At 34.8% G+C, this 14259-nt stretch overlaps 1 protein-coding gene across 2 annotated transcripts in view; it reads left to right on the forward strand.

Moving 5' to 3' along the window:
* Nucleotides 1-13438, forward strand: part of LOC150102729 (uncharacterized) — a 253287-nt gene extending 239849 nt beyond the window's left edge. For both annotated transcript variants that reach the window (XM_090399201.1, XM_090399202.1), the window contains one exon: nucleotides 11614-13438. In XM_090399201.1, the coding sequence (XP_090255327.1) occupies nucleotides 11614-13208 (1595 nt within the window). In that variant the 3' untranslated portion in view covers nucleotides 13209-13438. The remainder of the gene's footprint in view (nucleotides 1-11613) is intronic.
* The last annotated feature ends 821 nt before the right edge of the window (nucleotides 13439-14259 follow it).

The following is a 14259-nucleotide window of genomic DNA, read 5'->3' on the forward strand; positions in this document are numbered from 1 at the left end:
TTCTACTCAACACTAAGTGGTGATGAGTTCCCATTTCAAATTTTCTGTACACTCGTTATTTCCTGAACCAGGATGAGGATATCACTACCAACTATAACTTGGTCAGTATGACAAATCCTGTTTTTTTGTTCTCTCCATGTAAATTTGTGCACATCTTTATGTTTGAACCTAATGTTCGTGATGTTTTGAATTCCATGTTTTGAACTGATATTCAGTAGGTACTTTCCATTATTATTAACTTTGTCCCTTTCCTCTTATTTTCTCAAAATGTATCTATGTCTTTAAATCATCTTTAGCAACAAAGACTTTCTTTTCCCTTCAAAATGTCAGCTGCCTTTTCTAATGAAAAATTTTTTTCCTGTATTTCCTTAGTGGAACTTTCTGTAGGACAATAGTCACAAATAAGTATTGTCCAATTCTCTGCTTTAAAATTTGCCTATACGAATAATTGAAATTGCCTGCCAATCAAGAACTTCATCGTCATGTTTAGTGTTGAATCATATAACTAATCTTACCTTCCTCTCACTATTAACTGAATATGAAACCTTATATTTATTATTTAGCAGAGTCGCAATTGTTTTAGACTTTTTCCAGATACTGCCAGTTACATTAAAACAATACTTCTCTAGTTCTTCCAGTTTGATATCTTTACCATTGATACGTCTCATGCGTTTTATGTTGAAGGTGTCTGTCTGTCTTATGATCTGCTGATGAGGTTGGGTTTATTCCGGTAGCTGACTCTTTACTGTGGTGATCACATGAAGTCCACAAATTACCCAAGATTTATTTATACTTGGATATAAACATAACTACTCCCAAATGTTTTCGAGGCTAGTGTGATGTTTAAGGGGGGGAAGGTAAACCACTATACCCAGATTAAAATTAACCCCACAGCCACATTCAGAGACCAACTAACACATTAATTCATTCTACAATTATTTTTTTATTTGTGAATTTTTCTTATACATTTATACACAGACATATAACAATACTTGACATGTTCACATTACCAAATTAGATGTTTATTAATCATAATGAGGATGCAAAATGAATGCAGACTTTGATGGTCAGTAAAGTATCAGTAACTGAAGATGCTGAGAATACTGCAAGAAGGATGAATGCTTGCCTGAAAGAAAAGAGAGACACTGTAAAACAGCAGCAAAATAGTAGTAAAAAGTTTTGAAAAAGTGAATGAGTGATCTGCTGAACAAAAATTCAATGGTACTAAGAATAACAAAAGTGATACGAATGTATCGAAAGTTGAAAAAGGGAGTGAGTGGCATTGGCAACGAAATTTGCTGTCAGTGTATGAATGACAATAAAACTGAGAGAGTGAATGATAGCAATAAAAAAGTGATGCAAGATTTGAAAGCTGGGTTGGTGAAGATGAGGCAAGATATGAGATTGATGCGGAGTGAAATGAAGAAAATTGTAGATACGTATGGAAGAGTGAAGAAGATGAAAACAAATGAGGTTACTATGAAAGAAGTAACGAAAGATCCATGAGTGGTATATGCAGATTCGATTATTGGAGTTATGGTAAACAAGAAGATGCACAAGGTTTGTTTTCCAGGAAGTAAAATGAATAAAGTGATTGAAGCATAAGATATGAGGAGTAAACTAGCAAAAGAGTTGGTAGTGTAATAGGGGCAAATGACTGAGAACAAGGAAAATGTAAGATTAGACATATGGTTATTGAGAGGGATAAAAGATAATAGTGTGATAGGAAATCTAGTTAGTGAGTTGCCCAGGTATGATAGTGATGAGCTGAGGCAGAGAGCAAAGATTGTGAATGGTGTGTGTGTTAGCAGAAATGTGTGAGGAGAAAGGAGTGCAGCTTGCTAAACTGATTTGATTAATGTTGTGGAATGAGTTTGAAGGATAAATTGAACTGTATAAGAGAGGACTGCATTTGAATGGCTTGGTGTGAATCATTTGGAGAGACTGCTGCTGGACGAGAGAGTCATGAGTACAAAGAATGAATCTGATCAAGTAGGAAGCAATGTAAAAAAGCAGGAGAGTAAAGAGGGAAGATTGAAGTGGTGCTTATGAATGAAGAAGTGGGTAGCATGAGTGTAGAGAATGAGAGAACACGTGTGCAAGACAACGGGGAACACAATGCGAGAAAGGCTGATACTCCAAGAGGATGTGAAAGCATGTGTAGACAAAAAGGAAGGGGGTTGACCTGGGATCTAGGGAAAACAGTTGGATTTGAAGAAGGTTTTGGGATCAATAAGGAGAAAAACAAATTGGCTTGAGGAAAGTATAGGGAATTCACATCCAATAAAAGGTATCAGTGATTACCTGGGTGGTTGCCAGTGTGAGGAAAGGGTATATATATATATCTATAACAAGTTTTGTTATAGATCCAGGAATGAGCTGTTATGTTTGTATACCAATGCTAGAAGTGTAAGAAACAAGGCAAATGAAATGGTTGCTTTGAGTTTGTTCACCCAAAAATTGTTGGAATAAGTGAGACATGGTTAGATGAGGATGACATCCTAACAGGAATAGAGATGAAGGGGTATGATGTATTTCATGATATATAAAGGGGAGAAAAGGAGGTGGAGTGCTGTTGATGATAGAGAAAGAGTTACTTCCAGACAAGGTAGAGATGCAAGAGGGAAAAATAGTAGCAGTAGTTTTGAGACCATGTGGTGTGAGATAGAAGTGAATAGAATGAAATACTTAGTCGGATATTGTTATAGACCTGGTAATGTGGATGGTAATGACCATGAAATGTATAATCAAATCAAATCAGCTAAGCAAATAAGAAAATTGTGATCATTATGGATGATTTTACTTATGATAATATAGACTGATGAGGTAAATAAAAATAACTTTCACGAGTTTTTGAGGGACAACTACCTCAGGCAGTATATAATTGAGGGCACATGAGGATTGCGGGTCTTTGATTTGATCATCTCATCAGAGGACGTTATTATAAATGAGGTGTCAAATCACCCTCCAGTTGGTGAGAGTGATCATGTAGTGATTACCTGGGTGGTTGCCAGTGTGAGGAAAGGGTATATATGGAACTATAAGTCTGGTGATTATGAGAAGCTCAGGAGACAGTTTGCAGGTGTAGCATGGAGTGAGTAGTTTGGTGGAAAAGAGATCAGCATTCCAAGGGGCAGAAGGTTAAATAAGGGGTGTGAAATGGATGAATGAAGATATTAAGCATGCAATACGGAGGTAAAAAAGCATTATGGAGAAGATGAGTGGTAATAATCAATTCCATGAGGATTGCAAAGAACAGGCAAGGAGGGTGACTTTCTTGGTAGGGGGTAGCAAAAGTTCAGTTATGAGCAACAGTTAGCTAATAAAGCCAAAAAAAAAAAAAAAGAAAGATTATGTCTTTCAGAGAATTGAGGTCTTTTATACTTGTGAATGTGACGTCATGGAGAGTGAGAGCAGTGGATGAGGAGGAGAGACTGATAAGTGAGTAAGAGGTATGTGGGGAATTGAGAACTTGATGTTAATAAGGCTGTGGGACTAGATGATATATTGCCATATATTTTTTTTGAAGGAATGTGGCAGGGAGGTGATATCTGCCTTGACATATTTGTTTAATATGAGCTTTACATGGGTCAAGTTCCAAAGGAGTGAAAGGAAGGCAAGATTGTGCTGCTTCATAAGGGAGGTGACAGAATTCAAGCATGAAATCAACTGACATTCATTTTACATAATTATTTACAATACAGTTGTAGAATCCAGAGGTGTCAAATGAATGCTGATCACCATGTAACACTAAAGGAAAAGAAAAAATCAACTGACATCAAATGTGTCCGTTGTGGTTAAAGTGTTTGAGAAGCTGGTGAGAATCAGGATCCAAAATTAAGTTGACAGCAGTGTTATTATTTTTAATGGACAGCATGGATTTGCTAACGGGAGGTCATGTTTTAGTAATCTACATACTTATTACAATAAGGTGATGGCTTCATTGAACAAAGGCGATGGATACACAGTAGCATACTTAGATTTGCAAAGGCTTTTGATAGATTACTGCATGATAAGTTGATAGTCAAGCTAGAGGGGATGGGGGTTGGATATTAGACTAGTGCTTTGGATTGAAGATTGGCTATCTGATAGCTATCAGCAAATTGTGTATGGGAAAGCAATATCCTAGAAGAAGATGAAAGTAACTAGTGGTGTGCTTCAGGGGTTTGTTATAGGGCCATTGTTGTTGAGCTTGGCAAGTGCAAGAAGAATGATTGTTATGGGAGATTTTAGCTACAACAGTATAAGCTGGGAAGAGGAAAATGCATGTAGTAATAAGGGGATGGAATTTCTAGAATTCTTGAGGGACAAACGTCTTAGGCAACATATAATAGAGGTAACAAGAGGTTCAAGAGTTTTGGATTTGGTCATAGTATCAGAAGAGTTGATAATAACTGCGATGACATCTCTCCCACCAGTTGGAGAGAGTGGCCATGTGGTTTTGACTTGGAAGATGAATAGACATGCAGGAGTATCAAAGAGACAGGAACGTATGTGGAATTATAAGGTAGGTGATTATAACTGTCTTAGATATCAACTTGTGGAAGTTTCATGGAGGAAGGAATTGGAAGGCAGGGATATCACTAGTGCATGGGAAATTGTGAAGGAATATTTGTTAGCAGCAATAGTAAGCTGTATTCCATGAGTGAAGAAGCAGACACACTTTGGTGTAAAATGAATGACAAAGAATATCAAACAGGAACTGCAGTTGAAAAAGAGATTATGGAAGAGATATAAGGAGAGAGGTGGAGGGCAGATACACAAAGAATATAAGATGCAGGCTAGGAGCGTGACCAGTGTGGTGAGGAAGGCAAAACTGGAACATGAGAAGAGATTGGCACTGAGATCCAAAGAAAATCCTGGATAATTTTTTAGCTATGTGGCAGTAGGAGGAGAAATGATTGTGGAAGAATGACGTTGCAGGATAAAAAAAGGGAATAGAGTGAATGATGCACAGGACATAGTGGAGTTGTTCAATGAGCAGTTTATTGGAGTATTTCATCCTGGAGAAGGTTTTAATACTATAGGGATAGGGCAAGTTTGGAGGTGCAAGAGGAGAGTGTGTTCCAAATACCGAGTGCTCTGGATACCAGTAAAGCTGTGGGACTGGATGGTATTTCACCACGAGTTTTGAGAGAATGTGCTAAAGAACTGACAGCTCCTTTGACCTGACTCTTCAATAAAAGTCTGGCTGCAGCCAGTTTGTGTGTCATCAGTAGTTGTTAAGGTCTTGGAGAAATTAGTGAGGGACTATAGGTGGGATTCCACAGGACTCAGTACTGGGACCTGTATTATTCAACCTTTATATCAATGACATTGTCAATAGATTGCAAGGGGATATTCAGTTATTTGCAGATGATGTGAAGCTGGGAAGGGTATTAACCAACAGCCCCTATCAGTAATAGTGGCTGTTGGTTTAATGTGGCAAAATGTAAAGATTAGAGGAGCTATACTGGAGGAAGTAGGGGAGACAAGAGATCTTGGGGGGGGGGGTGATGATTGATGGAAAAACTGAAATTCAGGAAGCATATTGAAAAGGTAATGAAGGTAACCCAGAGGATTGCTGCAATACTGAGGACACTGACCTGCAGAGATAGAAGAGTTATCATTCCATTGTATAAGACCCTGATCAGATCACACTTAGGTTATTGTTCTCAAATTTGGTCTCCAGGATTTGAAGGGGATAAATTAACTGTGGAAAGGGTACAGAGGCAGATAACAAAGATGGTTTCAGGGCTGTACAATGTCAGTTACGAGGATTGGCCGAGGGAATGTGGACTTCAGAGTTTGGTGGATAGAAGAATGGGAGGTGATATGATCGAGACTTTTAAACTGTTGAGAGGCATTTATAGGGACATTGGGGAGTTCTTTCACTTGGTGGAATGGCGGGAAGGATCAATGACAAGGGGGCCATTCCTGGAAGTTACGAAAGGAGGCTGTGAGCAAGAGGATGAGGAGTGGTTTCTTTGCATGGAGGGTGGTTGAACCGTGGAATGCATTGCCTGAGAGAGTGGTTAGAGCAAGAACAATGAGTTCAAGTAGTGGTATGATAAACTTTGTGTTTCCTAAGAACGATCTCCCACGATGAGTCGTTTGACTCAATGGAGGCCTGGATAATAATAATTACAGTGCGCAATCTCATAATCGTTTTACTTGACTAAAGAACAATAAAAGAAATTAAAATTAAAGATATTCTTTTATTAATTCTTAATCCCTTATGAGTAAAAATCATAGATAAAATAAAATGTTATTTTATGTACATAATATATTAAACAGAAGTTAATCTTTTACCATTTTTAGCAGAAAATATTAAATCAAAATTAGGGAAAGAAAAATAGTTGACGTTTTATTTATTTAGCATTGAGACTTCTCCTGCTGCATCACTGATAACAGATAATTTATATCAGGTTTATATTTTGTAACTTTTAGAGTTACGCATGCATCTGTAACGCTACTCCTATTCCGAGACTTAAAGTTCATCACTTAGAACAATGAATCACAAGAATATCTCAATTGAACACTGTCTTATATACAGCTAATTTAGTGTTCTGACTAATTTCTCTCTTATTCCATATGAATTTATTCAATTGACTTCCAACCATACCAGCTTTGCTGATTCTGTTGTCTATTTCTATATTTAATTTACCATCTTCAGTAAAAATCGTGCCTAAATAGCTGAAACGTTTTACTTGTTCCACAGGTTCTCCATTCACAACACAGTTGACATTTTCAATGATTCTGCCTATTTTCATTGTCTTTGTCTTTTTATTGCTGACCTTCATACCATATCTATTACAACAGCTATTCAATTTAGTCAGAGAATCTTGCAGACTTGTAACGGATTTATTTAGAAGTATAACATCATCCGCATAAAGCAAAGAGCTGACATTAACATCTCCAATTTTGATATCATGTTTAATACAACTTTCCTTCATAATGTGATCCATATAGATAATGAATAACAGAGGGGATAATGTACATCCTTGTCTCGCACCAGATTTAACATTAAACCATCTTCCTGTACTTCCTTCAATTCTAACTGCTGACTTACAACTCAAATAAAGACTAAGTATTGCTTGATATAATGCCCCACTGACACCACATAACTGCAGCGTATCGAATAGCTTCTCTCTTGGCACCTTGTCATATGCCTTTTCCAAATCGACAAAACTTAAATACAGATCTTTGTTATATTCCCATGCTTTCTCGACTATTTGTCGTAAAGTGAAGATCTGATCCTGACAGCCTCTATTTGGCCTGAATCCAGCTTGTTCTTCACCAAGCTTTTCTTCCACAATTCTTCTCAACCGTTTCTCAAGTATACTTGCATAGATCTTGCCAGGAACACTCAGTAGGGAAATACCTCTGTAATTCTCACGTTCAGTTTTATTTCCCTTTTTATATATGGGTACAATTAAGAGCTCTACTCCAATAATCGGGAATTCGTCTCTCTGTTCAGACTTTCTGAACTATGCAGTGCAGCCACTGTAAGACTCTTATACCACCATACTTCAGCATTTCTGGTCTAATATCATCTACTCCTGCTGCCTTTTCACATTTCAAGCCTTTAATGGCTTTTTCTTCAAGTATGGATATGTATTCCTGACTGCATGCCTGGTCAGTGTTTTTTACCACTGTGCTATCACTGTTGTTTCATTTAGCAGTTTTTCAAAGTAATTACTCCATACTTCAAGGATATCTTTTTCTCCCATTTTCATGTCATCTTTATCATCTCTAACTCCTTTTACAGCACTCTTTCCTCCATTCCTAAGCTTCTTTAACAACCTCCAGAATACTTTGCCACCTTCTTGATATTTATTTTCTATATTCTTGCCAAAGTCCTCCCATGACTTTTGTTTAGCTAGTTTTACACAGTGTTTATCATTCTTGCATTTGTCTCTATATTCTCTAAGAGCACAAGCTGACTTATTTGCCAGGAACTTTTGGTATGCTTTCTTCTTTTCCTTCACTGCCTCTTTAATTTCCTGTGTCCACCAAGGAGTTCTGATTTTTTTAATCCTTACAGACAACCTCGCCACATGCCTCTCTGGCAGAATCAATCATTGTTTTCTTCAGAGTTTGCCACTGAATCTCCAAGGTTTGATTCCTGTTCTCAAACTCTTTCATTTTTTCTTCAATAATCTTTGTGTATTTTAGTCTACAGTTCACATCTGAGAGCTGCTCAACTTTTATTCGCTTTAAAACTTTCTTACATGTTTTTCTTTTCAATATGAAAATTCAATTTTATCTTGCTCAAGACTAAATAGTGATCACTTCCAATTTCAAATCCTCTGTACACTCTGGTGTCCTGCACCAGGGAGAAAACATCACTATCAACAATAACATAGTCAATGAGACTTTTCTTATTCCTAGCCTCTTCTCTCCATGTGAATTTGTGCACATTTTTATGTTTTAACATGGTGTTAGTAATAACCAGTCCATGTCTTGAGCAGAAATCCAACAGATATTTGCCATTATTAGTCTGCACTTTGCTATGTATAATTTCTATTTAATCCAATGTAATTGTAGCATTTCAAAAACCTTTTCTCTAGGCACCTGCTGTTGTGTTTTCCAGATCTGTTAAACTTAAGTACATCTCCTTATTCTATTCCCTTTATTTCTAACCTGTTTGTTGTAAAGTGAAAATCTGATCTGGAAAACACAACCACCTGTTTGGCCTGAACTAAGCTTATTCTTCTCCAAGTTTCTTTTCCTCAATTTTTATTTGCTTCTTATTAAGTATGCTTGCATAAATCTTAGTAGAGAAATTCCTATGTAATTCTCACATTCATCTTTATTCTCATTTTTTATAGATAGTAACTACGAGAGCTCTAGTCTATCTGGAATGCGACTTTCTGATTAGACTCTCTGAATTAAGCAGTGTAGGCCATGCAGAACTTTCATACCTTCATTTTTGAGCTTTTCTGTTCAAATTGCATCTACTACAGCTGCCTTGGCTACTGCTGATTGCAGTTCACGCATCACCCCATTGAAGCCTTTTGTTTTCTCACTGACAGGTGCATTTGTCACTTAGCTATGCCCAAAAAATTAAATATTTGTCTAACCATCCAGTTTAGGGTGGAATTTTTTCTCTCTTCATTAAAATGCACACATACATACTTTTGTCTACTTGGCATGTGCAAGAGATTTACAACCTGTTAACATGCCTGTTGACAATATTCATTGGCCCACACTCAGCATGTTAGCTTCCCACTAAGAGAGGTTTGTTCACTATGTTGCCTCTCACTGTGCTAACGAAGGTAATCACTTACTTCACCAGTCTTTCATCAGCCAATTATCACACATAAGAGTATAATGATTTCTTACCAATCTGTATAGATGCTCAAGATCTGAAACATCTTTTAGACCTCCTTCTGTTGTTTTACTGATCATTGGTTATAGCCAGATCCAAATTGAATGCAATAATTATACTGCTGAGCTGCATGCCATACTGCTTTGTACAACATTTGACATAAAACTGCAACCAAAGATGTATGATTTACAAACAGAGTTCTTTATGGCAGATATTCTCTTGTGTACAACCCACATCCATTACTCTGTGAAATTCAATGAATATTCAATCACATAATTCACTTTCTTCACTTACTGTTTGCTAGTCAGATGACAGTAATTCACAAAAGCAAATTGTTGGTGGATTAATTTGCTTTTATTGGCATGGAGCAACCTCTAATAAATTGTGTGAGGCCTGAAGTTTAGCATTGGAAGTCCATTCTGTTTAGGAACAGAAGAAAAGAGATGATTCATCTCTTTGCTATATGGGCTTATATAGCATATAGAAAATATATGGCATATATTTTGCTATATGGGCACTCTAAGATTTGTCTTGCTGTGTTTAATGGTGAAGTTCCATCACTTACTTGAAAGTGGCACATACCTTGTTCAATGCTACTTATGGCCTTATACCCTCAGAGAAAGTGCACGGATTTTTATCTTTTTACAATGATGATTGTATAGTTACAAATGATCAATAATGCATTTTTATACCTGTATGCCACATAGTTAAATTTTTTATTTTATTTCTTTGTCTAAGGTTTTATTTACTCATTTAGCTATTTATTTTTACCTTGCTTTGCAGTGTTCTTTGATATGGCACAATGTCTACATGTAAGCAATGACTAGTCCATGTCCCATTAGAAATATTGGTGCTCTGCGTTATTATTATTAGCTTCCTCTTTTCTCCAATTTTTCCAAAACCATTTCATTGTGGGAATCTTTTCCTTCATAATTTATATTTGTGAATCTTATTTAGAAGTTTTTTGTATGTTTGAATTCTTGTGGCTTGCTTTGGAACTAAGTGCAACTGGCACTTAGTTCCAAAGTTAGAGTACGATATATTCAGAAAATGGATAGATAAAATGTTTTAATAATTTTTTTTTAACCAGAGACCTTTATGTAGTAATTTTAATGGTATTTATTTAGTCCATGGAATTTCTTAAATGCTGTACCGTAATACTGTCATAAAAGACAATCACTTTAACAATAATGTGGCTGCCATTTATTAACTGCTGCTTGATGTCTAGTTAAACAGTGCAAATGTGTAAGCAAGCAGATTTGCAGGAGATTCTCAGCTTGACTCAGAATGTCAGTAAGTAACAGGGACAGAGAAAATAAGAATAGACCAGATGATTGGTTTTTGAAAGTTCACATAAAACTTTCTCTGAAATAAAATTCTAAGTAAAAGTGAATCCCATGGCTGTGGATTAAATAGACAGTACCAGAAAGGAGGCAGTTTATGATAACAAAGCAGATACTTGATGATAAAATGAATTATTATTTTTATTCAACAAGTGAAGGATTAGAATACAGCAAATGAAGAGCCAAACTTCCCTGTCGCACTCAAGTGTTACCTGGTTTAAAAAAAAAAGAATTTGCGATTATATTCTCTTATCTCAGAATTCCTGAGCTTTTCAAACTTTTAAATTATGTTTAATGTAATAATGTGGAATAAGATATACATACCAAAGGAAGAAAAATTGCATTGCCTTATAGAAGTTAAAAAATAAAAAAAAAAAAAAAAAACTTGGAGAGAAGGCCATATTAAGAACTCAGGAAGTCAGTTTACCAGATGGAATTGAACTTGTGATTTTCTCTTAGCGCTCAGTATAAGTTAGAAACAAACATGTAAATACAGTGTACCAACATAAAATTGTTGCCCTCCATTGCACTGAATCAAATGTAATATTTGTGAATCTTTTTTAGAAGTTTTTTGTATGTTTGAATTCTTATGGCTCGCTTTGGAACTAAGTGCCACTAGCACTTAAAATGCCTTGTTTCCTTTTTCTTTGTCAGCTGCACTTTCTGATAACTCAAAAATATTCCACTGCTTGTTTTCTGTTGGCATTCAGTGAGATCCTAAGCATAAATATATCACATTCTGAAATGTGATTTATTTATGTGTTATAGTTGTAGTATGCTTCACTGTCACAAAAATACTCTGGATTGTAACTATATCTCTCACTCAAAAGATTCTCAGTTAAGGTATTCAGGATTTATATATACATAAATTATAATTTGAAAATAAAGTTTTTATATTGTACTGCATACCAGCAATTTGAAAAAAGTATTAATTTATTAACTCTCTAATTGTTACAGGAACTCCTCATACTGAGAGTATATGCATATCTGATGAAGATGATGTCACAGAGAGTGGCAGCTTTCCTAATGTGAGCAACAATCATCTGAAGAAATTGGAAATTAAAGATAGGGATATGTGCTATACAAATGCATCCGGTCCTTCAGATCCAGTTACCTGTGCAGGAAACCCAAAACCTACATTCTTCCTCACACAGGTGAATCTCAAGAAACTAGCAGAAGATCATTTTCGAAGACAGAATAAAGTGTTATCAACTACCACACCCTTAGCAAACAATGCTATACCAACAGTTACTACAAAAAAAGAACAGAATAATATATTTTTCAAAAAAAATACATCCTTGAATATTTTGGAACAACCATTTCCTTCAAGTCAGGATAATCATGATAATAATAAAGGATCAAATGAAATATTTAAAAAAAGTTCATCATATATATTGACAGACATAACTGATTCATCATCTGACTGTGAAAAAGTTAAAAAGTCACATGAAAACATTCCACAACTTAAGCTACCAGAAAGCAGTAAACAAAGTTTTTTGTCGGCAATATACTGTAGACCACTTTGGAATTCAGAAATGAAAACACTTGAAAATAATTTTTGTAAGCATGATGACAAAGCAGGCATTACATCCTTTTCATCAAATCACATATCCCAGTATTCTTTCAGAAATGCAGACTCATTTATGACATTGGAAAATTTTTTGCAACAGTCAAAATTTCTGAAAGGAAATGTTGTACCCATTATGGATAAAGATGAAAAATTGGAAAATAAACCGATTAACACCATAAAACATGAAAGAAGTAAAATAGGATATACATCTGATAAAAAGTATATGGTATCAGAAATTCCTTTCAGACTTAATGGTAAAAATGCAGAAAGTAGTATTTTGGGATGGAATTTTCATTCACAAAGTAATAATGCTCATCCTTTATCACCTCCAAAAGAAAGAAGTTCTTACACTTTATATCCAAAATTTATAGTTGATAACACTCTTACATCAAACAAAACTCATTACAGTGATAAGGTAAATGGCATTTCTTCTAAGAGATCTAATAAAGATATAGAATTTTTTAAAGCAAAGCGTGGTTGTTTTAAAACTGGCAACTTTGATAATACAATGAAACCAGTAACAGGTATCTCACCAAATGGTTTTTCAGCCCAACCAGCCTCTGATATTAGAGAGAACAATCTTAATTCCATTAAATATTCTCTAGAAACCTCTGTAGATAGTAAATTCCCAGAAACCAGTAATCTGGATATAAGTATAGGAAAAGAGCAAACTAGTGTATCAGACAGCAGCAGTCTTTTAGGAGAGAAGAAAAACATATGGAATTGTTCAGATATGATTGGCAACTTTCATTTACAACCTCATTGGAAATCATTGAATATTATCTGCTCTCCAAGTGAGAACAAATTTAGTTTTAAAAGAAATAGGGTTAGTGACACTTCATATGATGCTCCAGATTTGCTTAACAGTATTAACCAGAACAAATTTTGTGAAGATCAGATTTTATCTCAATATGTAAATAAAAATTTCTGTGTTAACAGGAATATAATGGAAGACATTATTGTAATATCTGATGATGAATAATGCTTATGTTATAAAAGAAGATCATTTACCATATACAACAGACTGCATATAAAGTTAATTTAAAAATTACTGTTTAAATTTTTGCACAAATGCTTAAACATTCTTATTATTTTGTTAATTAATAGTAAAAATTAAGGATGTATAGGAATTACAATGTTCCATACATGCTACTTTAATTTATATATTAAACTTTCTTAATATCAGTTTTAAAATAAAATTTATTGAATATATTCAAAGGATCCAATTATTTGTCTGAAGAATTACAGTAATTGTAGTGAATAGATAACTTTATTGTTCATAATGGAACTTGACCATGGCAAATATTTATTTGTTGAATTATTAGGTAATTCAACACTTCATCTAGCAGGATTGCATTATTAGTGTTTTGCATCACAAAACACAGCAAGATAAGTGAACCCCAGTGTAAGCAAATAAAAATTTGCTTCCACTGGGCTACTTTTACAAGTAGCCCAGTCATGATGTTATATCATGCATAAACTTTTATTTGCTTACACGTGGATAAATGATTAAACCAAGAATATAATTTCTTAGCATCTTTAATTTATATTATTACATTGTTTTAATTTAGTGAGCAGTTTGTTTAAAAGTATAGTATGATTCACTTCTTTGGGTATCTAGTATAATTATTTAAAAAAAAAAGAAAGTAACATAACAGTTTATATTGCAAAAATTTACAAAATTTTTTGTATTGACCTCTAAATTGAAATTAAGCATTCTTCTGATTACTTACATATTTCTTAAAATCTACATTAACTTTTCCTAAATTTCTATGTGGTTCTGGGTATTTCGTAAATTATTTTCCCAACAGGAAAAATTTTAATAACGTTGAATTTTGTAATATAGTTCATTCCATTTAATCAGGTTATTCTGTAAAAGAGAGAGAGAAGATACACTTCATTTAACAAGGTTTATGGCATCCAGAACATAACTTATTGGTGATTATTTGGTTTGCCGAGAGTTCATATCATAGATATATGAGGGTAGTCTGAAAAGTTCTCGGCCTCGACCATAGATGGCAACACTATCGGCA

This window comes from Typopeltis vanoorti, chromosome 10 (genome assembly GCF_054136105.1).
Source record: "Typopeltis vanoorti isolate ZY-2024b chromosome 10, IOZ_Tvanoo_1.0, whole genome shotgun sequence".
Taxonomy (NCBI): domain Eukaryota; kingdom Metazoa; phylum Arthropoda; class Arachnida; order Uropygi; family Thelyphonidae; genus Typopeltis; species Typopeltis vanoorti.